The following is a 26,216-nucleotide window of genomic DNA, read 5'->3' as shown; positions in this document are numbered from 1 at the left end:
AACTCTGTAAACTTCTAAAGTTGCATTTGGTCCTACCCTTTTTCTTTATGTCAGTTTTCGAATGTTGATGTCAAAAACATTGTTAATGACTATTTTGAACTTTTTTTTCTCGAAATGATTTTCAACAGAAAGTTTGATCAATCTTGTGCCACATACAATAATTGATATAGTACTTGTGCCATAAATCAGTGGTCAAGTAGGTTAAGAAAGAGAGATACCATTCACTCGTTCAATGATGGTGACTATATATATATTGATATTAATGAGGAGAAGAAGCAAAGGAAATTAAAGAGGCAGGAGCTCGATCGATATAATCAAGTTTTCATAAGATTAATCCGGTTATTCAAAAAAAAAAAGAAAAAAAAAGATTAATCCGGAGAGGCCATAAGATCGATATGTAAGAAACATAATTTGAAGCTTATACAGGCACAGATTGAACAAGTGTAGAAACTACAAAATCCTTGATCACACTCTCATGATGAGTAGTGTAACCATCTTCATTCTTGTATGCAACATCCATGGCGCATGCAAGGTTAAGAATTCGGATTAGTAGTGGCCTTGGGACAACATTAGGAAGGAGGAACGATTCGTTTATGTCCTTCCATGCGTCACTCACTTGTCTACGCAATCCGGTTATTGCTTCTTCTTCCGTGGCACCATATTCTTTCATGTAGCACTCTACAGCTGAGGTAACATATCCTCTATTTTGCTCAAACTACAAATGTAGAGACGTACATGATCATTTAGGTTCAAATGGAAAGTCTAAAAATTGATGTATTCAAAACAAAACAAAAAATGCATGCACGAGAGGAATTGACTCATATACAAAACCAAAACCCTGCTACACGTACAATGTATCAATTAACAACTATTATACGTACTATAAAGTCTCGAGTGATCTATCATGGAATTAGTGGACAATATAAATCGATCAAGACTTGCTATATATAGCGATAGGTATGTACCTTGTGGTCCGCTATGTCATCCATGAGTCGGCAAACTACTGCAGCCCCTTTTACAGCCTTGGGATATGTGGCCAACCAATTGAAAGAGTCTTGTGTAGCAATATCTCCCATTCCAACAAAAGATATTGTTATTAGCATAAGGTAGGCTGTGGTCTCTAAAGATAGGACCATATATTCATCCATTGTTGGTATGTGTTGGTGGTGCAACCATTTAGCTTCAAGGAAGTAACTTTTAACTTGCTTTTTCATCTATATATAAGAGACAAACGATTAACATTTGTTAGTCGCTAACGAAAGTCATATTTTATGTACAAAAATTGTGTTTATAGACTCAAAACTCAAAAATGGATATAGACTTAAAAAGTACTGGGCGAATGGGGTTTACAGCTTCTCTGGCGTAGTGGATTCGGTACAACTTTCCCTCCTTTGCAAGCTCTTCCTCAATTTCAGTATAGACTTCTAACATTGCCTTATAACAGACTTTCATATAATCTGGTAGTGGATCTGTGGCACGGATATCCCACCTAATTGAACAGTAAACCATTGAGAAGTTAGCCCTGCATATTTTAACATACCAAAAAAAGCTCTTAAATCTACACACGGTTGATTTGTAGTGTTTATGTTGGATCCTTATTATCAACCATATATTTAACTATATATATAGTCATTCTGACCTAAGGTTAATTCACTATATATATAGTTAAATATGTATAGTGACAATTAATTTTAAATAATAAATTAACCTCTGAATAGCTTCAGTAAAGAGCTCTAGTTCTTCGAGTGTGCCACAGTTATCATAAATGTCATCGACAATAGATAGTATGGCAGTGACTTTGCATGATGTCCTCCTGGCAAAGGAATATTGAGGTTCGAAGTACGCTGACAAACTCCAGATAAAGTATATTTCGGTAATTCTGTCTCTTGTAAACGGCAGCTTGTTTCTCACGTCCAAGTCCTTCCACCACCTACAATTAAATTATAAAATAATTTAATTGGTAGAACCAAATAGCATTTCTTTGATTTAGTAAATACACACACACACATGTAGTTTGATGGTTAATTAACCTAGTAATTTCACATAGTTCCTTCTGATGGAGTTTCTGCAGCAGGTTGAAATCCAACTTTGCAAAAGTCAGGAGAGTTTTGTTATGGGAATCGCATTCTTGGTAGATTGACAAATAATATCTTGCTTCCACCCTAGGGATGCCCTTCCGCAGTGGCTGATTTAAGGAATGGGCTACTTGTTTTGAAAGTGAAGGGCTTAAACTATGTTTGACCGACTCAAGATGAGTGGTGGTGAATGCTAGGGCCTCTTCGAGTATGTCTTCTCCGTGTATCCTAAGATGGGTGGCTTCATACAAGCTTAACAGTCCTGATACATCACTTAGAAGAGATGCCTTAAATTTCTGATCATTTTCTTCCTTGAACTTGTTGAATATATCTGCATCACTAGGCAATCCATTAGACGAGCCTCAATATATCATATATCTGTAATACTATATACAGACAAAGAAAGTGATGGACAATTTTCATGTCAGCTTGTTGTCTATATATTGACATGCATGCGCATAGAAATTGAAATAAGAGTTTACAAAATCATGACAAAGTTGAATTTATACATATCCAGTAACATATACTCTTCCTAATTTAGCACTCTCTAAAGCGAGCTATTGGCATGGAATTGACACACAAATAGACAACTTACCGCATGAAACGTTATAACCTTGTTGTCTAAGCAATCGAAAACGGAGAGCAGTAGTGTAAAGGTCATCAACACTACCATAAGAGTAGCTGTGGTGAATTTGTTTCAAAATTTCATCAATCTCATTTTCAAAATGATAGGACACGCCTAAGCGCTGAATGTCATCAACCAAGTCCAATTTTTGTGAAGGCTTTTTAACAGGATCCATTAACATCCTCTTCACCTCTTCTTTCAGTTCTCGAACGTGTTTCTCAAGTTTAATGTCCACTTCCTACACAGGCAAATTTGAAGAAATGAAATACTGCATGATTTTCAGAAATAAGGGATTGTACATATATATAGCTTACATGGTACTGCAATGATACAAAACAGTAAAATGATGCTCAACTGAAGGTTTATAATTAAAATCAATAGAAGTATATATAACTGGGAATAACTAACTTGAAGAACAATTTGCGTGTCTACGAGTGTCTATATATCCTACCTTGGTAGCATAAGAGAGAAAATGATCACCCCAAATGCTTGGGGTGTAATTAGTTGATTTTCGCTTAACATGAGCAATAGTATCTGGCCTTTGAGCTTGAGATGCTAAAACTTGGAGAGACATTTTCTTGTACGAATGCCTTTCGTGAGTTGAAGAGTGTTGTAAGTGCTTCTTTGCTATTTATAATGGAATAGCCACACACGCAACTTTTAACACCTATTTTGAAATAGCTAGATAATTAGATATAAACCTAATTTCCAAAGAGGTATTGGGAAATTTTTTTATCCGTCTACTGATATATGCCTAACCTACGTAGGAAAACCTTCTTTGTAGAGTGTTGATGTATAACTAATTTTGGGCGCGGCTATAAATTGTCACCCTACTTACTAAGGTTTACCCATAATATGAAATGATAGCTAATCCTTAATTTTAGCATCTTTAACTATAGCTACTTATTGAAATTTGAACTAACTTTGTCTTCTTCTTTTTTTTTAAGAAATAAAATCAATTAAAAGAATTCTTGTTTTTCCAATTTATTGTAAAATTCTATCCTTAATTTCTCTTCCCTTAAAAAAAAACTTTGCTAAGGTATATAAGTGACTATTATTTAGTTTTTTTTTTTTTTTTGTCAATCTGAAAAGAAAAACCTAGCGTCTGCTAGGGTAGAGAGCGGATGCTATCGCAATCTGCTCTAAACCATCCCTCCATTACCATAAGGCGAGGAAGGGTTCAAGCACAGCGGCGGATCAGGTTTTTGATTGATCCGATTTCCTTCTTTGCGTCGGGTTCATCTCTATGACGTTCAGTGCCAAGGGATGCTCAGGTGGTGGAAAAACCATTCAAGTCCGGTGGAGGAAAGGAGTGATATAGTGGACGCGGTGGTGTGGAGTGGCAACAGGTTGGACGGGTTTCCTGTTCAATCTGATGGCACGCTAAGCAGCCACAAGCTACAATCAACGATCTCACGTCCTGTTTGACATAGAGGGTGACTACAGTGGGCAGCAAAAATTGGAGGAAGGAAGCGGTGGGGCGTCTGGGGAGCATTCTCGCCGGACTGGTGGAGGACAACCATGTGGTAGGGTTGTGGCTCGGACGACGAGGGATCTGGGAATTCATGTGGCGACTTGGTGGATGCTCAGATCCAGATTTGGGGTTCAGGTCTGATTCGGGTCTAGATTTGGTTTTTAAATTGGGCTTGGGGTCCGGATCGGTTCTGGATTTGGGCCTAGTGTCCTTTTGGGTTTTTTTTTTGTTTTTTTTTTTCATTTGGTTTTTTTTTGTTACTTGGGCAAAGTCAGTGACGGTAGGTTACCCGCTACTCGACGCATTTCGGTGTGTGGTGGTTTGGTGCACCATATCCTTGGTACCTCTTTTTAGTCTCTTAAACAAGGTCGGTGCCGGAAGGGTTACCCGCTACTCGACGCAGTTCTCTGCATGGAGGTATGGTGCACCATATTGTCGGTACCATTTTACATATCTCAGGTTCTGTCCTTTGCTTCATTAAATGCTTAATTGCATCCTTTTTTGTTTCTTTTCGTACTATTTTTGATATCTCTAAATTCGATGTAGCTTCTACATCTATCGTTGTAATAGTTTTATTTAATATAGACTTGTCAGTTTGTTTGTTTTTTTTTTAAAAGTGACCTTTATTTGATTTACTAAGGTTTGCAATTCTTTAACTATTGCTACTCATTGAAATTTGAATTAATTTTTTTAAAATACAATAAAATAAAATAAAATTGTTTAAAAGAATTCTTGTTTTTCCAATTTATTATAAAAAAATCTATTCTTAATTGTTTTTCTTTTTCAAAATTTTTTCCAAGATATGTAAGTGACCATTCTGTTTGATTTACTAAGGTTTGCTTTTATTTAGTCTTCTTTCCAAGTATAATTTCATATTTCTTTTCCTTAATTGGTGAGTTATTATATTAGTAAGGTATGTAATATTATATTCTATACATGTATCTACAAACTTGCTTCATTGGTCAACATATGTGTTATAATGGAATGAATATCTACTACAAGCCATCGCAACAATGTCAACCACAAGTATCATAAAACAACCTACCTCAAAACTATGATAATCACTATGTGTATATTAAAAAATGTGTGCGACCCTTTCTCGCATACCTAGCGCTGGCAACGGCGCTTCACAGCCATGGAAGCCCTTGAGGCTTTCTCAACACAGAGTGCTCAAGCGCTTGTTTCCAGTGGAGTCCATCGTGACCTCGACAAGGTGCAGCCCACTGCCCTCAACCGTCAATCCCAAATCCGATCAGATGGATCTGCTTCTGTTCTCCGGGACCAAGCGATGGGTGATCGCTGCTTAGGCCGGCGAAGCTGCTCATGGATTCCGATACGGATTTGGGATCCGGGCACTATGTGGTGGTTTCGATGCTTCTTTGCAGATCTGACATTGATGGTGCTGACCGGGATGTTCTGGTTTTCCTTGACATGGGAGGTTGGCGGTGTGATGTTGGCTGTGGTAGTGCGGGGTGGTGCAGTCACTGCCCGGACTTGGCTGCGAAGGATGGCGGTGAGGTGGAGAGGCGACGCAACAAGTCGGGGTTGGCTCCCGGTTTTGGTACATGATGGTGGCACCGGCGGGCAAACGACGCAACGTAGTGCTGGGCTTTGGGTGCCCATAGTGGTTGAGAGGCCCACAGTCATGGGTGTGGACTCTTGGGTGCAGTCATGGGCCCATTCTTTTTTCTCAAGCTATTGGGTTTGGGACCCGGGTGGAATGGATGAGGGTATGGGCTTCCTAGATTTCTGGAGGCCTTAGCTAATGTCTAGTATTTTAAATAAGGAGACTGTTGTTATCATGCGCTCGATTGATGTCGCAGATAAGCCAAGTTTTTCATTAGTTTTTAGTTTATTTTTCTTTCCTTGCAGATCGATGGAGAAAATTCTCAATGACTTCAAGGAGTCTTACTTGGGCTACTATACTGTAAGCACCTCAATTGCGAGCATTGGCGAGCAGCATAGCCGGTTTTTAATGGACGAGGATAATCTACATCACTTTGTAGTTGCTTTGTTTTCTTATTTCCAGAAAGTGAGCTTCAACTTTGTAATCGAACAACCATTCCAACGAAATATGGTTTGTTCTGCCTTAGATTTTCAATATAACCTTAGTAGGTCAATTTATGCTCCTGTGAATGTTCGGGATGCCCCTATAAACGATTGTAACCATCGTTGAGAATCAATATAAGTTTTATTTTATTCAAAAAAAAAATGATAATCACTATGTGTCAAACCTGCAAAATAAGTAACCAATGATCGAAACTAATAGCAATACCATTACCATAGATTTCTCTAAACAAAAAATTAAAAAAAAAATTAAAAAAAATAATAATAATAATAAAAAACCAGCCTTAATGAGGTATCAAAAAGCAATAAAGCTCATATCAATGAGGTATCTAAAAGCAAATACTTCTTAACCAGACATCGGAATAAACTCATATCATTAAACATACCTTATACCCATGACATTAAATAACATTACCTCTAGAATAGGTAACCAATAAATCACATAGTAATGAGGTGACTAAAACTTTATACATTTTGACAAGGCATTTAACAAAGCACATAGAATGAACATCGCTAAATGTCATACGTTTAAAAAAAGGTAAACAATGAAACTCACAAAATAAAAAATAAAAAACAGTAGGCATTAAATTTTTAATACCTTAAAGTGATATGTACTACATGCATTTCTTTTTATTTTTGACCTGAAAGTCAGCTGTTTTGCCCAACTCCTATAAGGTAACGTGGGTAGAATAGGTATGGAATTGTCGAACAAACCTCTAAGTTAGGTATGCAACTGATACAAACTAGGGTTGGCAATATTAGCGGAGTAGGCTGAACCAGCCAAAATCAGGCCGGCCCAAACTGAGAAAATCGGTAACCGACAAGCGGTTCATGATACTCAATTCAGCGAAGGCTTCAGCTTTCCCAGATCCACGGTTTACCAAACTGGATTGGATACTGAGAAATATCAAACCCCGAGTGTGGGTGCACAGCTTATGCCCATATACTAAAGCCACAACGGAGAAAACTTCATCCTTGTGCAAAGAAGAATATTTTTGTGGGTTATGTAGAGTTTCGGAAGGGTTAAAGATGTTATGACCCAATCACCAACACAGTACATATATCTCTTATGTCTCATTCCGTGAATCTAAGCCATATTACTTAGAGGGAGCTTCTCAGTCTTCCCTTAAGGGGGAGAGAGGTTGTGAAGGGAATCCTCGTTCTATTGTTGATTTTGATGTCTTTGAAGACTTGAAAAATTTGGAGGAACGATTTGAAGGAAAAAAATCTAAAATAGCCAAAAACGATCGATCGTTTGAACTTGAAGATCGATCATTCTGAGAGATATAGAAGCTCCTAGTGGAAAAAAAACAATCGATCATTCAGCCCTAGCAATCGATCGCTTTAACAGGCAGAAATTTTCAGTAGCTAGACGATCGATCGTTTCCTTAGATGACTTTTTTTGATAGTTTTGATCAAAATCAAGACGTATATGAAGCTCACACACAAGGTATTCCTCCATCTACATCACCGATTGAAGACCCCACTCAGAATGATCCATCTCATGTACCCTAAACTTTAATGAGTCTTCTGGGTTAGAAAGTGTTGAACCTTGGAAATCACAAAGAGTTACCAAGGAAATTCCTAAGAAACAATATAAACCAGATACCAGAGCCAAAGCTAAATACCCTATGGCTAACTTTATGTCTAACCATAGGATTTCTGGGTCACATGCACTTGTTATTGATCAATTATCTACTGTATCTAAAATGCAACATGAAGACTTGGAAGCTCTTCTAAAGAATGAAGCATGGGAGTTAGTACCTATGCCGGTTGGAAAGAAGACTGTAGGATGCCGTTAGGTGTATACAGTGAAGCTTAATGCCGATGGAACTATTGATAGGTACAAGGCGAGGTTGGATGCGAAGGGATATACACAAGGCTATGGGATTGATTATGAGGAGACTTTTGCACCTGTGGCAAAGATCAATACTGTCCGGATTCTAATCTCACTTGCAGAAAACAAAGATCGGCCCTTGCACAAGTTTGATATGAAGAATATGAAGAATGCGTTTCTTAACAAGAAGTTGGATGAAGAAAAAAATAGGTAATGGGAAGTTGCACCTACCTTATGACTATGATAATCGCTATATGTCAGACCTTTGAAATAAGTAATTAATGATCCAAACTAATAGCAACACCATTATCCTAGATATCTCTAAAATAAAAGAAGTTAAAAAAAAATAGCCTTAGTGAGGTATCGAAAAGCAATAAAGTTAGCTCATATCAATGAGGTATCTAAAAGCAAATACTTCTTGACCAGACATCAAAATAAACTCATATCATTAAACATACCTTATACCTGTGACATTACCTCTAGAATAGGTAATCAATAAATCACATAGTAATGAGGTGCCTAAAACTATATACGTTTTGACAAGGCATTTAACAAAGCACATACCATGAACATCGCTAAATGTCATACGTTTAAAAAAAGGTAAACAATGGAAATCACAAAATTATTAAAAAAAAATAAATAAATAAATGAAAAAATAAATAAAAAATAAATAAAAAAACTAGTAGGCATTAAATTTTCAAAACCTTAATGTGATACCTAGCTACTACATACATTTCTTTTTATTTCTGACCGAAAAGTTAGGTGTTTTGCCAACTCCTACAAGTTAACATAGGTAGAATAGGTAAGAAAAAGTCGAACAAACCTCTAAGTTAGGTATGCAACTAATACAAATTAGGGTTGGCAATATCAGCCGAATAGGCCGAACTAGCCAAAATCAGGCAGGCCCAAACTGAGAAAATCGATAACCGACAACCGGTTCGTGATACTCAATTAGGTGAAGGCTTCAGCTTTCCCAGATCCACAGTGTGCCAAACTGGATCAAATACTGAGAAATATCAAAGCCCCGAGTGTTTGGGTGCACAGCTTCTGCCCATATACCAAAGCCACAACGAAGCAAACTTGATCCTCGTGGAAAGAAGAGTATTTCTGTGGGTTATGTAGAGTTTTGGAAATTTTACAGATGTTTTGATTCAATCACCAACACAGTTCATATATCTCTTGATGTCTCATTCCATGAATCTGAACCATATTACTTAGAGGGAGCTTCTCAGTCTTACCTTAAGGGGGAGAGAGGTTGTGAAGGGAATCCTCGTTCTATTGTTGATTTTGATGTCTTTGAAGACTTGAAAAATTGGGAGGAATGATTTGAAGGCAGAAATTCTGAAACAGCCAAAAAAGATCGATCGTTTGAACCTGAAGATCAATATTTTCGCGAGATTGAAGCTCCTAAACGATTGATCGCTTCAACTGGCAGAAATTTCCAGTAGCTAGACGATCGATCGTTTGGTCCCTAGCAATTGATCGTTTCCTGAGATGATTTTTTTGGATAGTTTGGATCAAAATCAAGGCATATCTGGAGCTCACACACAAGATATTCCTCCTTCTACATCACCAATTGAAGATCCCGTCAGAATGATCCACCTAATGTACCCCTAAACTTTAATGAGTTTTCTAGGTTAGAAAGTGTCGAAACTTGGAAATCAAAAAGGGTTACCAAGGAAATTCCTAAGAAACAATATGAACCAGATACCAAAGCCAAAGCTAAATACCCTATGGCTAACTTTATGGCTAACCATAGGATTTCTGGGTCACATGCACTTGTTATTGATCAATTATCTACTGTATCTGTTCCTAGTAACGTGCAGGATGCATTGACGGATCTAAAATGTGCAAAGGCAATGAATGAAGAATTGGAATCTCTTTAGAAGAATGCAACATGGGAGCTAGTACCTATGCCGGTTGGAAAGAAGACTGTAGGATGCCGTTAGGTGTATACAGTGAAGCTTAATGCCAATGGAACTATTGATAGATACAGGGGGGGAGGGTTGGTTGCCAAGGGATATACACAAGGCTATGAGATTGATTATGAGAAGACTTTTACATACACCTATAGCAAAGATCAATATTGTTCGGATTCTAATCTCACTTGCAGCAAACAATGATTGGCCCTTGCACAAGTTTGATGTGAAGAATGCGTTTCTTAATGGGAAGTTGGTTGAAGAAAAAATAAGTAATGGGAAGTTGCACCTACCTCATAACTATGATAATCGCTATATGTCAAACCTTTGAAATAAGTAACCAGTGATCGAAACTAATAGCAATACCATTATCCTAGATTTCTCTAAAATAAAAAAAGAATATTTAAAAAAAAAAAATAACCTGCCTCAATGAGGTATCAAAAAGCAATAAAGCTCATATCAATGAGGTATCTAAAAGCAAATACTTCTTGATCTGACCTAAAAGTCAGGTGTTTTAACCAACTCCTACAAGTTAACATGGGTAGAATAGGTATGGAATAGTCGAACAAACCTCTAAGATAGGTATGCAACTAATACAAACTAGGGTTGGCAATATCAGCCCAAGTAGGCTGAACCAGCCAAAATCGGGCCATCCCAAACTGAGAAAATCAGTAACTGACAACCGGTTCATGATACTCAATTCGTCGATGGATTCAACTTTCACAGATCCAGGGTTTGCCAAACCGGACTGGACACTGAGAATGCAAACTAAACCTCATAGTTTATCAGGTTTGGGAGATTCGAACCCTCCTCTTGCAGGTGCAATGCAACAGCCTGGAATTAGAGAGATCAGTGAGTGCATGAGAAGATTGCTGAGGTGGTGATCAATGGTTTTGTAGATCCAAGAGACCAAGTGTCACGCCCTAATTTTCAATAATAATTAATAAACAAATACTCCGGGCGTGATGGTTCAGACATCAACACTAAATTCCTGAAAAAAATTCATTTTAAAACAAGTATAAGATGATGTGTTGAACCCACAATGTCAATACAGACTCGTTCTTTAGAGTCACATATTACATTACACCAACTTTGCAAATTAAAGTGAAATAAAAATTTAATAAGTAAACAACCCCACCACACTCACTACACAGCAAAAGAGTAACAAGCTCGCACAACAAATAAATTCTTAAACTTACGACTTTAACTGTAACGGATCACAGCTCCATCACGTTCACCCTAATTTACAGGATAAACCTCAACACTATTGAATAGTGCACTGGGTTGAAACAACAAGCCTGGTAAGCTTTTGCAAGCTCGTACGAGTAAACTCAAAACAAACAAAAAGAAACACATGCGTAAGTCATCTCAACCTAACAAAATCAATATGCAATTTTCACGACAAAGAACATCAAGTTCCTATCCCACAATATCATACTCACGTAAGTTAACTAATAACTAAAACCCACATGCTCTAACTCTCAACTAAGCATCCAATTTCTGAAAACTTCAACTAAACAAGTCAACTCGAGTAACGTTTAAAAGCATTATAAAACATAATTGTCTATAAATCGTCTTTCATTTTTCTCAACAAAAGTAATTGTCACCTCAGTGACCTTTCAAAACATTTTTAGTCTCAACAAAAAAGCCACTAAATCACACTCTTTTCCTCTCAACATGAAGTATTTGTCATCATTATGACATAACAAATCATTTTATAACTCACAACGATTTCAACCACAGCTACCCTCACAATATATTTAAATTAAGTAAAACCAGTAATCTCTGCATAAAAACTTAGTTCAAGAGATTACTTAAAACTACACAATCTCAAATCATAGTTGTTATGTCTTGTACCTTGATTTGCTCGTTTACTGGTCATTCGGAAGGTAAACGTCAATTGCTTTCACTTTTAACTTCATTTAGAGACTTTTAGGGGCACAAAAAAGTTGACTTTTGATTTCTTTTCTTGTTTAAGAAAATTTTCTTCACTAAAGTTGAAGAGGACGTCAAAGCGAGTTCGTGGACACATGACATGCTCAAATCGGAGTTCGGATGACGAAGTTATGGTCAGAAAAGAAAAGTCCTAAGAATTTACTATAAATAGCAACTTTCACCAAGGTAACTTGCCATTTTCGGAAATTTCCCGAAGTCAAACTAAGATTTTCTCTCCAGCCGACCCACGACCTGAATTCAAACCCGAACCAGTCCCATCTGAAGTGCCGCCTCACGCCGGTCCACTTTCCGACCTCATCTTCCTCCATCGAGCGACGATGGCGGCAAATCGAAGAGATAAATGCAATTCTTGTTGTAAAAATTTTGGTTTTTACCTTTGTAAAATTGATTAAAATAGAAAATAAATTTGGTAAAATAAAGAAAGAAAAGTTAAGATAAAAATAGATAGGCTAATAGATAATATATATGGTAAAACCAAAGTGAGAAAACAAAGGTAGTAATGGAAGTGGTAGTATGCAAATGAGGAGTAGAGATAACCCTTTTGTTGTTAACAACTTGGGAAACGTTGTTGCCTTTTCTAGGCTGGCCAATTATCTCATGTAACCTCCATCATAAAACACACCATAAAAATCAGAAAATTAAATCCAAATTATAACCCCCAAATAATTATAGGATTAAAAGCATAAGTTACAAATTGAAAATTGAAAATCAAATTAAATTAAATTAAAGATTTTAAAATATTTTAAAATACCAACAATTCGGGTCCTTGAGCCCAACCCGGCTGGAAATTTCTCCTTTGGCGACCACAGGAAACGAGACAAATTGGGCACTGAAGCTCTTCTAACATACATCATACTCTCCAGAGGGCTTGTACCAATTCACAACGAGGAGGATGAATCGAGGATTTGAAGTTCAAGATTTTTTTCTTTGGAATTTCTAGGTAATTTATGAATGATACACTGAAAATTGATGAATGTAGTAGTTGAAGAAGTTGTTGGGGCAGGTAAGAGGAAGATTTTGATATATGTGGTAATACCTGATCCAGAGGTTGACTCAGCAGCGTGTGGGGTCGATTCCGGCCTCCTAATTTGGCTAGTTGTGATGTGGCTAGCGTGTTGAACTTGTGGGTATGATTTTGATGGAAATCGAAGAAGGTTTGGTATCAATTAGAATTTCTAAAGTTTCGGATTTTCGAGTTGTGATTTGAGGAGATCTGACTGTTTGATCGTCTTCTTTTTTCTTTGGGATGTTAGAATAATTAAGTTGGCAAAACCATTGACGTTTGGGTTGATTTCGATGTGATTTCAGATATTCAATGAATTATTAGTGCGAGAAGTTTTCGAGATTTGTTTAGAATCGTATTTAGTTTTGAATCGTTGTTTACTAATTATAATTGTGTACATGATGACATATCGACCTAGCACTCAACCAAGATCCATACGCTCGACGAGGATCCATCTTAATTGAGTGATTAAAGATGTGGTAGCATGGTTGGCAGTACCAAAATGGTGATAACCTGTGTGGTGATTGCTATGTAAAAGATGTCCGTTATTGTTGAGTTATTGATGGTTGAGATTGTTGATGTAGTGTTTGGTATTGTCTGTAGATGAAAGAGTATCGATTTTTAGATTATTGCTAATAATTGATTTTTTGATTTTTTGATTTTTTTGTAATCTTCTGAACTAACCTATATGCAGAGATTAATATTTACTAAATTGTTTGATTTTAATGTAATCTCCTGAACTAAATTCTATGCAGGGATAACTATGATTCTGGATTGTGTGAATTAGATGATCTCCTGAACTAATTTGTATGTACGGATACTACTTTTACCTTGTTTAAATTGTGAGTGCTGTGATGGATCGAGATTTACATTGCTTTGCAAAGTTGTTGTTGCATTTTAATTGTTTTAGAATCTTATGAGAGTGACAAACGTTTTGTTTTCCGAGAAGGGAATCATGATTTATGTGGTGCTAATTATTAATTTCACCTTTAACATTACTTGTGATGGAATTGTTTTGGTTATAGTTTTGTTATCCAATCATGTCTATGTCTTGCTTCAAATGTATTCCTAAAATCTAATGCCAAAAAAATAAAAAATAAAAAATAGTTCTCCTAAAATCACTTAAATCATGGATTAAGAAGCTCGAAATTTCTTTTAGAAAGCAGTTGCCAAATCACTTTCATTGGCCCCCTGGAAATATGCTTTTTAGCCTAAATATATAGCGGGTGTAGGGATTAAATATGCTTTTTCAATAATGTAACTGTAGCAAAGCTAGGATGGAAAATCTTAAATAAATCTAAAAATTGGTGGTTCCAAGTTGTTGCCAAAAAAAAAGAAAAAAAAGAATAGATGAGTCTCTGGCTCTCTCTAAGACCTAGTCGCCTTGGTTATGGTTTTCCATTCTGGCGACCCCCTCTGGTCTCTGCTCCCAAAGAGGAGATTGGTTACCACGCTCTGCAGTTCTACTCCAACTACTGCAGATGATCACCGAGAGGATCTGATCGACATTGGTGATAGGCAGACTTGGAGTCCGAGTTTGCGAATTAGATCGAGGAGGGGGCAACTCAAGCCTCCTGTCGATAACAACGTTGTCTCCCTGTGGTATAGACATGGAGGCCTGGCCAGAATTGTGTGGACCGATTGGAAGGACGAGCCAATGAGGCTTCAAGTGCAGGTGGCACTGAATCCATTTTCGTGGCCGACGGTATAGTGATCTAGTCTGCTGGTGGGGTACCGTTAAAGGATCGACCATGGCAGATGAGCGAGTCTACAACCCGAAGCTTGGCGGATCTAATGGTTCGAGCTCCAAACTGAGGGTGGTGCAACAAGCGAGGCAGCTGCGTTAAGGCCAGTTATCGGTGACCTGGAGACGGGAAAAGGGCTTCGACTGGCTGTCTTGATAGCAATAGCGGTGATCCTCGAGGATGAGGGGATGCCCTCTCTTGGATGGGGGTCGAAATAGTATTGGGGGCCCACTGAAAGCTGGAAAACCAAACCAGCCTGGGTGCCCAAATCAGTTTGGTGCCCTAGTTTGTCTTCGACAGATCTGGCCCTGGGCCGATACTCACTTTTTCCACCTCTACTTTCATTAGGGGTGGGTTCGGTTCGGTACCAGAGCTGCAGGCCCAAAACCACCTACCGTACCGGACTAGTTTGGTACATAAAATCTTCTCCCATTACTAGCCACAGAAGTCGGTATGCCAACAACTCGGTATACCGAGAGACTCGGTTGGTATCTGTTGGTTGGGCCTCCAACCGAGTTTATAATTAGGCCACGATCTAGCCAGAGCCCAAGAATTGAGCCTGCTAGGCAAGGCAAGCCCAGATCTTGCAGAGTCACCCTAACCGGACACCACCACCACTGCCATCCCTCCACCACCGCCCAGATCACGCCGACTCCTCTGCCGACCCACCACTGTCGGACTAGCACAAGGAAACTATCCCTAGCCGCCGCAAACCCAATTCAACACCACCCTGTCTGCCGCTTCAGTCGCCAACCCCAAACCAACAACAATGATCCAACCTCTGCTGCTCGTCGAGGCTTGGTCGTCACAACTCCCCCAAACCGAAGGTCGAGATCCGTTTCAATCTCCTCCGACCCCAAACCAGCAACCAAGTTCCAAATCCCAACCCCTCTAGGTCTGCAAGATCTGAAACCCCACCCCTCAGTGCCCCTGCACTCTCCTTTCTCCTCCTATCTACCATCGTCGCCTATGGCCAGAGCCCGTCCGACTACAGCGGGAGTGACAACAACAAAGTTTGAGGGCTGATGAGCTTGGATTCGAGAGAGAGACCGAGGTGAGAGAAGCACTTTACAAGTTGCTATTTGTCAGGAAGAAAAAGATAAGAATCAGAAGGGATGGGAAAGAAGAAGAAGAAGAAGAGAGATAGAAGAGACGGGAAAAGAAAGAAGAAAGAAGAAAGAGAAGAGAGAAGAGTCATCCAAAAAGAAGAGAGAAGAATAAAAAACTAAAAAGAAGAAGATAAGAAGAGAGACAGAAGAGACAGGGAAAAGAAAGAAAAAGAAGAGAGAAGACTCAGAAGAGAGAAGAAGAGTCCAAAAGAAGAAGATTGAAGAATAAAAAATTAAAAAAATATGAGTATGATACATGACTTCGATATGGTACGGTATACCATGTATATATGAAAATTGAAACCATTACTGTACCGTGTATGCGGAGTCCGTACGGTTGTACTGACCAAGACTTGGGCTATCAATTCACTTGACTCGGCTCGGATGCGGTTGATACTGTTTGATTCAGGAGAATTTGCCAGCCCTAATTTTGATCATGCATTTGAACCGTAAATCATCAATGAAACTCAAGCAATAATTTTTTATGTGCGACTATTTCCACCCTACTAAATACTTTGTTCACCCTACAATCAAATTTTTTCTTTAAAATCCCAAAATTGTCCTTAACTACAATTATTAACAGAAAAAATAATTTTATTTAGGGACAATTTTATGAATAAATAAAACTTTACCCAACGGACATCCCAATTATCACCTTAGTTTTTTATATATACCAAAAAAATTATCATCTCAGCTTCTTCATCGCTAGTCTACCAAACAATTAGTTAGATGAAATTTTCAAGTTATAGCAACAAGTGAAAAGAATTGTTGATTAGCATTATTTTGTTCTACTTCATGTGGCTCGTGTTTGATTCTAAGTCATAGTAGCTGATGAAGGGAGAAGATAGAGAAGAGGGGAAAAAAAAAAAGAGTAAAACAAACTTGAAGGCATGGGATTGTAGCATGATGGTGTGCTTATTATTATTTTTTTCTTTTTTCTTTTCTAGTTTTACATTTTCAATGGTGATATCTTTTTTTTCTTTTCTGAATTATTTGAGGGTGAAATTGGAAGTTTCATGATAAAAGTTTAATTATAGGGTGAACAGAACATTTGGTAAGGTGGAAATAGCCTCACCCTTTTTTATTTTATTTTTTATAGTTCAGTCTTTAATGATTAGCCGTTGTATTCTTTCGAGAGTTTGCTAAATAAATAGTAAATACTTTCTATTAATTTAAATAAGCAAATTTATGAGTTTCAATTTAGAGTGTTTATGTGTGGTCACTAGAGATATTAGAAAGCCATTTACCTTAAGTACAACTAGAATCTGCTAACACACCCAAGGGGTGTAGGATAATTGATGGTGGTTTTTGGTTTTTCATAATGTTAATACCTTATAATAGTATAGCTATGATACAGTGAAGATGGTATGAACCGATTTTGAAATTGATGCAATTTTTGTTCCAAATTCAATTTCACATGTTAGTTTAAGTTCATTTTCCAAATATAGTCGTACAAACAAGTGAACAGCACCATAAATGATTTTCGTCTTGAAACACTAAACTAAAAAATATATTATACAGACGAGCGATGACTATGTGTTCTCTGCTCACCTGTTCACCGGGAGGGGAAATGAGTGACTTGGTAAGCATCAAGCAACCACTTACATTTGTTCAGACAGAATATGCAATGGATATGATTAATAATAATAAAGTAAACATAAATAAGGAAAAAGTCCCAGTACAATGTACAGTAATACAGTATTCAGGAAACTGTAATCACTTGCACGTTACCAACTATTAAACCAGCACCATTGCTTAATATAGTGTCTTTATCCCACATCAAAACATATAAGGCGTATTCCTTGTGCTTTGCTTCAGCCCGTGGTGTGGGAGCTATAAAAGTTCGGTTCTGATGAAATGCAACTAACCGAAGTTGAGCCAGATTGTAGTTGAGGTTAAGGCAGGGACTGTTGAAGATGCATGTCTAGTGGCAGTGCGGGCAATGGTTCTTCAAGCTCAAGTACTTTCATCACTTGTCCTGCGTTTGGTCTTTCCTTATTATGGGGATGCGTACACCATAATCCCACAATTAACAAGCATTTCATTTCTTCTTGTTCAAATTCCGTTTCCAATCTTTCATCAGCTGCATCGAGAAGATGCCCTTCAAGGTACAATTTCCAAACCCACTTATAAAGTGACAAGTTGTCATTGAAACTGTAACTCTTCCTTCCACAAGCAATTTCTAAGGCCACAACTTTAAAACTAGACATGTCAGATTCTTTACTAGCCTTCCCTTCAATAGCATATTCGGTGGCTATGTAATCCACAGTCCCAACAACTTCTGTACGTTGTCTGAGTTGGGAACCAACAACTTCTGTTGTCTGAGTTGGGAACTGGGAATCCATTCGCTTAGAAATCCCAAAATCACCAAGTTTAGTTCTTAAATCCTTGTCCAACAACACGTCAGCCGACTTGATGTCCCTGTGAAAGACACAATCCTCTGCATCTTCATGTAGGTATTGAAGGGCTCTGGCCAAGCCTAAAGCTACCTTGTACCTTGAATTCCATTGCAGGCTGTTTCTACGGCCAAATAGATGCTGGTCAAGGCTGCCATTTGGCATGTATTCATAAACAACCAAGCACTCGTTGCGCTCTTGATCATGACACCATCCAATGAATTGCACCATATTTCGATGGATTAAGCGGCTTATTATTTTGACTTCATTCATAAAAGTTTCCTCATAGTGTTGATCAGTTCCTGTCCAGATTTTCTTGATAGCTACTTCACGGCCTAGACCTTGTAGCAGTCCTCTATAAACTTGTCCAGACCCTTCTCGGACTAGTCTTCTATGTGGTGCGAAGCCATTGGTGGCAGCATGCAATTCTTCGGGACTAAACTGCTTTGGTAAGGCTTGTCTGTCAAGGTCATTATTACCGATTACGCCACTGCTCTTCCTTCGCTTGCTTGCCACCAAACAATATATGGATACACCAACTCCAAGAATAAAATCAAATAAAGAAGGTAGTGCAGCCACCTTAATCCCCTTCAAATCTTCTGTCCCCATTTCTCTTTCCCCTTCTTTGTCTCCCTATAAAATGATGACACTTGGCACTTGTTGCCTGCTCAGCTTAACTATCTCTTATCAGCCTACTAACTCCGCTAAACACTAACTCAATTCTATCTCAACCCCTAACCCAACATCTCTAAATTAAAATGATAAATTTGTTGTAAATATTATAAATATGTGGCTATCCACGTGAATTCTCATCTTTTATGTCCTCATGATGTAAACCAAACTCCTATATAAAGAGGTCCATGATGAGAATGAATAAGACACACTTCTACCTCCTCCTATGTTTTGTTTCTCTATTCTATCTCTCGCTTATTCTCTAGTTTATAACACGTTATCAGCACGCATTTGCTCTTACTTTTCTTCTTCTTCTTCTTTGAATTCCATGATGATCCGCATGTCTTATGGTGCAACATAGTTGCCTATGACTAAAGCTAATGATCTATGAGTTTTTCGCTCATTCTCAACGAATTGCTTCATATATAACATAGATATCTTATATTATCGCATAACAGATATATGTGTTTCATGTTTATCATCTTTGTTCCTATTACATATGAACATCAATTTTTTTTATGCGATCGTTTACATATATTTGTATGTATCTTTTATGTAATATCATTGTTGAATTTTATGTTTCATAATCGACTTTGAGAACCCTTGTTCCAATAGTCAAGACTCGAGTCCGTTGACCGAGTAGTCTTAGAACCTATGGTTCTATAGACATCACATGAATGTTTTTATCATGTTTTCCCTATGGGATCCATTGTTCATATTTATGAATACTTCGAAACCTCTGTTTCATATATGAATTTCCTATGATTTTTCATAGTACATACATTTCTAATCTTTATGAATCCTCACATGGCTGTAGATGTGGCTATGGTAATCATTTTTTACGCATTTGTCGCATGCCCAAACATTTAGTGGCACTTTACCAAGCCTCTCTCAAAAGCAATACAGCCAAAATCAGTTGTATTGATTAATGAGATCCCTTGGGATTAATCTGTGCTATTGGACATTGATGTGCTCATATTTTCCTATATTTCTATGCCTCTTAATCTTGATATTTTTGTTTAGTTCTCCTTATTTATGATTCATTTACATGTTTTAGTGTTTTTGTAGGTTTGTTTCATAGAGAGAAGAAAAGAAGCTAAAATGAGCTAACTAGGATTGAAAGACGCCCAGGTCCCAGAATCTGTCTGTGCAGAACATCCAACTTCCCCGAATTACTGGGAGTTACCCAGATCGAATCAGACAATGAGCCTTATATCATTGGAAAGCTACGGATGTCTACTTTTTGTACAATTTTACGGATCTCGATTTCGATACTTCTGGAGAAAGTTATAATTATTTGAGTGAAAATAGGTCGGATAGGAAATCTGCTAAGGAATTTACAACCATTCATGGAGAACTCAAGTTTCGCGCATAAGATCGTCAATCCTAATGTTTCAAGGAAGTTAATTCAGATGAAGATTCAATGAAGAATTTATTCCTAGTTTTACAAGAGATATTTCAAGGTTTTCCTATTCCAAATGAAGAAAGGAATCTAAACCCAAGTTTTACAAGAAAACATGAAGCCAAAGCTGAGCAGAAATCTTCCCTATATAAGGGGGCACGAATTTTACATGAGAGAGAGAGTCTTGGAAGCACAATGTAGACGCCTAAGGAGCGGAGACGACTCATCCATCTTCCCTTCTTTTCCCTTTCCATTCTTTTTATGTTTTTCCTATGTTTTATCTAGTTATATTTTGCTAAACCTTTTTCTAGGGTTAAGATGATGCCCTATCATAATTGTTTATGTACTTTGATGATTTATTGATGGATCTATAGTTTCTTTATGATGAATTCTTAGTCACTATTTGAATTGATGCTTTATGTTTAAGTTCTTTGATTGATCACCTTAGGGCTTTGCATCTAGTAATTAGAAGATGAATTTGAGGCATACCTGCAATATAATTCAAATTAGCTACTTGTGATTAAGAGTTGTGAATTACATTATTGTCGTACCTGAAGTAATGATTTGCATGATTCTCTTGTTTTCTATAACATAATGAGTCCTTTGTGTTAAATTTATGTCGTACCTAGATAAACTGCATGTTAGGATATACGACCTCTGCCGTACTTGGAGTGAATCATACACTTAAGGAAAACTATGGTCTAAGTTCCGTACCTGGACTTAGATACGGGAATTGTCATCAAAAGAAATAAAAGAATTTGTTAATTGCATCGAAACATAAATAGGATTGTTAGTGGTTGATTTTGAAACCCTAGGTTTTATCAGTATTTGTTTGTTTCTTTAATTCTCAAATTATTTATTTATTGGAAAACCCAAAAATCAATATCTTCCTTTGCTTGATTGTTTTTGTGATTTTGTGTTTGGATTAATTAGGTTAGGATTTAAAAAATATATATAAAAAAAAAATAAAATAAAAAAAAAACCCTTAGCCCACCTCACCCTTACATATGTCAGTGAGGGTCAAACCCATGACCTTTACAATGTTGGAATTATAACTTACCAACGAGTTAGGATTTAAATTGATTATCAATCCTCAGTTGGAACGACTTCGTACTTGCACACTATACCAATGACGATTTTTGCGGTTGTGAGTTTTAATTAAAATTTCACAACAGACATCGATCAGTACTCCACTCAAAATCGATGATTTTCTTTGTGGATTATGGAAAACATGTTGGTAACATGATCAAAGGCGGTGTTCTTGACACCGATTAATTTTAAGCCTGTGTTTAGGCATTTTTCTATTTCTCTTTGTTTGTTTAGTCATTTTAAGCCTATGTTTCGACACCGTAAATGTAATTACATTTCATTATTTTGTTTTGTTTAATCATCTTTATTATGTTTAAATTACCTTTGCAAATTACCACTACCTACACTTTTAGCCCATAAATTACCATCAGCATACCTGTTTTTTTTTTTAATTCCCATGTCCTAGTGTGCAAGGCCCATGTGCAAGGTATTATCCCTTGCGGTCAGATTCCTTCTATTTTTTAATTATTTCTACTGACAAGTAAACTATGAAACTGCCTTTGTGATTTGGATAATGTGAATTAACACTGCTGAATGTCAGTAGCTTTATGAAAAAAGAATATCTCTACATTCCATCTTTGTTTTTCTTAGAAACAACTCATTTATTTAATAATTCCAAAAACTATTTGTACATATTACAATATGAAACTTGGATACTATCATTTATCTCTGGCTTTGCTGCTTCCGCATACAAGCAGTAGTGTACTGAGGATTACTGGTATGCCACCTCCAGCAGTATACTAGCCCCAGTAGTATACTGACCCTCAATAGTGTACTGATCCGCAGTAGTGTACTTGCCCCCAGTAGTATACTATCCTGGCCTTCTCGCGTTTGCTCACTTCAGCATTGCTTTCATTAGCTCCATCCTAATCCAATAAGAAAGTACCATAAACACAAAACTAAAGCATTACACAACACCACCAATCCAATAAGAAAGTACCATAAACACAAAACTAAAGTTACTGACCCTCAATACAAAACTGAGAATCCACCAAATACAGGGAAAAAAAATTGAAATTCAATTTTATTCAGCACCAATTATTTGGTCATACTTTTAGATCAAAAACCAGTGAAATAGCTTACCCATGCCAAAACCTGTGATAACATGAGGCTAAAGGTACTGACCCTCAGAATTTCTCAACCAAATATGGATTCGCAGCCTTCCTTCGCCGGATTCGCAGCCTCCCTTCGTCTATTGCTTCGCCGGATTCGCAGCCTAGGTTCGTCGGTTGCTTTGCAGCCTCGATTCGCCGGATTCGCCGCCTCACTTCGCAGGCTTCGCAGCCTCGCTTCGCCAGTTGCTTCCCAGCCTTACTTCGCCGGATTCGCAGCCTCCCTTGGCCGGATTCGCAGCCTCGGTTCGCCGGTTGCTTTGCAGCCTCGGTTCGCCGGATTCTCCGCCTCGATTCACAGGTTGCTTCGCAGCCTTGCTTTGCTGGATTCATAGCCTTGCTTCACAGATTCGCAGTCTCCCTTCACCGGTTGCTTCGTCGCCTCGATCCGCCAGCTGCTTCGTCCCTTACCTTCGTCGGAGCCCTAGATCGATTTAGGGAGGATTTGGATTTTGGGATGGTTTCGATTTTGGAACCGATCTGATTTTGGGAGAAATGGGTTATGTGAGTCTCAGTGGCATGTTTCGTAATTTTCTTAATATTTGAGTGTTTTTTCTATAAAATGGGCTGACAACCTGTTTCAATTATTGGCCGCATAGGCTATTGGTTTTGGAGTCTGCTATTGGTAAATAGTAGTGTCATTTTGTAGTTATTGGTAATAATCTCTTATTCTAATTATTACATAACTGATTTAGTAATGAGCATGTGTTGCAAATATCATGATAATGTGAATGTTACCATTTCTATTATCATTATTTGGTAGTTATTGTTATTAATAACTCATTCCATTACCATTTTTATTACCGATATATATGGTAGTTATTGTTATTAATAACTCATTTTATTACCATCATTTGGTTCTTATCATGGTTATTTATTTGATGTGATCATAATGGCCTGACATATTATTAATGCATATGATTATTTTATCATAATAGTATATCAATGCACATGCATGATGTGAAGACCTGAAATTTTCAGTTAAATATTTTGTAATTCAATGTTTGTTTAATTATATGAATTATGAATTGTGGACTTGATTCGTATGACGTTGTATGAGGAATTTGGTTTCGAATGATTTTATTTTCGAAACGAACGTTATTTAGGGGGTCGTGAAAATTGACTTTTTATACATACGGAATTTGGGAAAACTTCCTTCATGAAAGTTGTAGAGCCCGTCGATACAAGTTCGTGCATATGCGGAACGCAAGAATCGGAGTTCATATGAAGAAGTTATAGCATTTGGAAAAGTTGCCAAATTGGGTATATATATAAATGGAAAGTTGCCAGAAATAGGGTTTCCATTTTGGGCAGCCGACCTCTCTCTCTCTCTCCCGAGCCCGAGCCGAAACAGAGCAAAGTGATCTCTGGGCGATTTCTTCCTCCTCCGGCCACCAAACCACTTCCTTTGGCTTCGCCTCAACCTTGCGCAGCTTCCTGTGGCAGCCTTATGCCGTCTTGTGGCTTGTGGCGGCGGCGGCAGCACGTTTTTCCTTTCCGGCCAACTTGGGGTGCGAAGGGAATATCCCAAGTTCTAGGTCACCAATCTTCGAGATTCTTAGCTTGTTGAACTCCCCTTGAGTTTCTGATCAAGATTCCAAAAGACCCGGACCGGAGGTGAACGTTTTCACGCTCGTCGGAGCTCTCACCGTTTTCTGCAAATTTTCCGGCCAAACCGGACTGTTTGAGGTATTTTCGATCACTTGCGTTCATTTTCTGACTTCGAGCTAGTTATGAAAGTTGCTCAAAATGATTAAACGAAGAGGAAAAGCTCGTCCCCGACACCATAGGCGGTGGTCGGCGGTGAATCTGTCCCTAAATCTGGCGGCCTTATCCGGCCACCTCCGGGTATCCCAAGGGCAGTTTCTGCCTATTTTTATGTTCTACATGTAGATACGATCATTTCGATATATAGCCTGTGAATTTTGGAGATAGTATGATTAAGTTTTGAATTTTACAATTTCGATCGATTTCGATCGTTCGATTTATGATCTGTGAAGATCGGACCGTCCGATAGACTCGTAGTTTTGATAGAATGGTCGTAGGACTGTCCCGATGATTTTGTGTGGTCACGGGTGAAGATCCGACCGTGGATCTTCATATAAGTGCGTTCTTGAATTGTACGCTAAGTTAATTATCGTATTTGGTTAGGTGATTGACGGTTTGAGTTGGTGGACGATTGGGAACCGTATTTTAAGCTGTTGAGAAGACGCAGCGGGATTGGAGGTGAGTAAATCTCACATGGTTCATTTACGAACCGAATTTCCTTATTGCACAAATAATTGTTATGTGTGAGAAAATTGTTTTAAGAAAATGAGATTTAAAGTATATAAGAAAATGAATTTCTTGGTTTTACTACATGTGAACTATAGTTGGTATTAGTGGTCACTCCTGAGTGGATGATTACGTATATATATATTTACGTGATTTTATACGGAATGGTGTGACATTGAAATATGTGGTTTTTTGATGATTTCGTTTTTATACTTGAATGAAGGATTTATTTGTCATGATATATTATGTTAAATGACATTGAATGAAAGAATAATGATGATGATTGTTTTAGATTATTATTCAAAACACGTGATGGTTTTGTAATCACAATTTATATGGTAATTGGCTATAGGATTGTGAGAATGCGTATGTGAGAATAGTTATAACATTTGGGTATGAGGGACCTTTAAATGTTCGATCTATGGATCATATGCCACTGTAGGGAATGTGGTGATTATATCGTAAAGGTGAACCTAGGCCAAGGTGACACGTTACGATTCAGCTAGAGCTCTAGTTTGTCTGCCATTGTGTGACATGAAAGTAGCGAGTTGGGTTACTCGTGATCATGAACACGGGCTGGAGGTTATGTCACGCCCCTGATTTTACACACATGAAAATCGATATATATAACCCCATAATTATATATGCGTGAACGTCCAGTCATCAATACAAAATACCTGAAATCTTTTTCCCTTAAACTTACACACATATTGATGTCCTGAACCCTCAAAGTTAATATACACTCGCATCCAAAGAGTTATATATTACACAAGCTTACGAATTAAATTGTCAACAACAAAATAAAACGTAAAGGCTGCTCAGAGTAACTATACAACGGAAGTCCTTATCAAAGGTAAAGTCACAAAGATGGCTTCCTACCGTAAAGCTACTAACTCGCTGCCTCAACCTCGATTATCCTAACCTGCAGGATTAACCCCTACACCGTTGGAATGGTGCACCGGGTTGCCACACAACAAACCCGGTAAGCTTTTGCAAGCCCGTATGAGTAACTCAAAACACACATGCACAACTCACGCCAAAAACGAGGAAAACCTTTCAACTCGCGAATAAAGAAAACATACCATGCTTCCAAAATCAATACTCTTTTCCCAAAAGAAACAACGAAAGTCACACCGTGACAAAATCATATAAATCGTTAACCTAACAATTCAAATATGATAAATCGATCCAACCTGGATAAAACAATAATTAGGTCCAACCTGGACAAAACAGCAAATAGGTCTAACCTGGACAAAACATCAACACAAATAAATCATACCTATTGTTAACCTAACAAGTAGAATATGATAAATCGATCCAACCTGGATAAAACAACAAATCGGTCCAACCTGGACAAAACAACAAATCGGTCCAACCTGGACAAAACATCAACACAAATAAATCATACCTATTGTTAACCTAACAAGTAGAATATGATAAATAGATCCAACCTGGATAAAA

The 26,216-nt window shown here is 37.7% G+C and overlaps 2 protein-coding genes across 2 annotated transcripts; both read right to left on the bottom strand.

The window, feature by feature from the left end:
• Positions 1-364: 364 nt before the first annotated feature.
• Positions 365-3,311, bottom strand: LOC112167493 ((-)-germacrene D synthase). Its single transcript, XM_024304516.2, has 7 exons — positions 3,152-3,311; positions 2,671-2,938; positions 2,031-2,406; positions 1,709-1,930; positions 1,351-1,489; positions 966-1,214; positions 365-715 (listed from the first exon to the last, which is right to left on the bottom strand). Exons 1-7 carry the CDS (start codon positions 3,272-3,274, stop codon positions 419-421), a joined length of 1,674 nt encoding a protein of 557 aa, XP_024160284.1. The 5' UTR covers positions 3,275-3,311; the 3' UTR covers positions 365-418.
• Positions 3,312-17,705: 14,394 nt separating this feature from the next.
• LOC112163834 (L-type lectin-domain containing receptor kinase IX.2) lies at positions 17,706-19,089 on the bottom strand. Its single transcript, XM_024300087.2, has one exon. It carries the CDS (start codon positions 18,813-18,815, stop codon positions 17,706-17,708), a length of 1,110 nt encoding a protein of 369 aa, XP_024155855.1. The 5' UTR covers positions 18,816-19,089.
• Between the last annotated feature and the right edge of the window lie 7,127 nt (positions 19,090-26,216).

This window comes from Rosa chinensis, chromosome 5 (genome assembly GCF_002994745.2).
Source record: "Rosa chinensis cultivar Old Blush chromosome 5, RchiOBHm-V2, whole genome shotgun sequence".
In the NCBI taxonomy this organism is placed as follows: Eukaryota; Viridiplantae; Streptophyta; class Magnoliopsida; order Rosales; family Rosaceae; genus Rosa; species Rosa chinensis.
The sequence above is the reverse complement of the archived record's forward strand: the minus strand, read 5'-3'. Positions and strand labels throughout refer to the sequence as shown.

What these genes read in the sequence shown, in the direction of transcription:
- LOC112167493 (XM_024304516.2), bottom strand. Translation starts at nt 3,274, where the DNA reads ATGTCTCTCCAAGTTTTAGCATCTCAAGCTCAAAGGCCAGATACTATT. An exon ending in AGGTTATAACGTTTCATGCG is followed by an intron (nt 2,407 to 2,670) that starts GTAAGTTGTCTA and finishes CTAGTGATGCAG; the next exon opens with ATATATTCAACAAGTTCAAG. An exon ending in TCCACTACGCCAGAGAAGCT is followed by an intron (nt 1,215 to 1,350) that starts GTAAACCCCATT and finishes TCTTATATATAG; the next exon opens with ATGAAAAAGCAAGTTAAAAG.
- LOC112163834 (XM_024300087.2), bottom strand. Translation starts at nt 18,815, where the DNA reads ATGGGGACAGAAGATTTGAAGGGGATTAAGGTGGCTGCACTACCTTCT.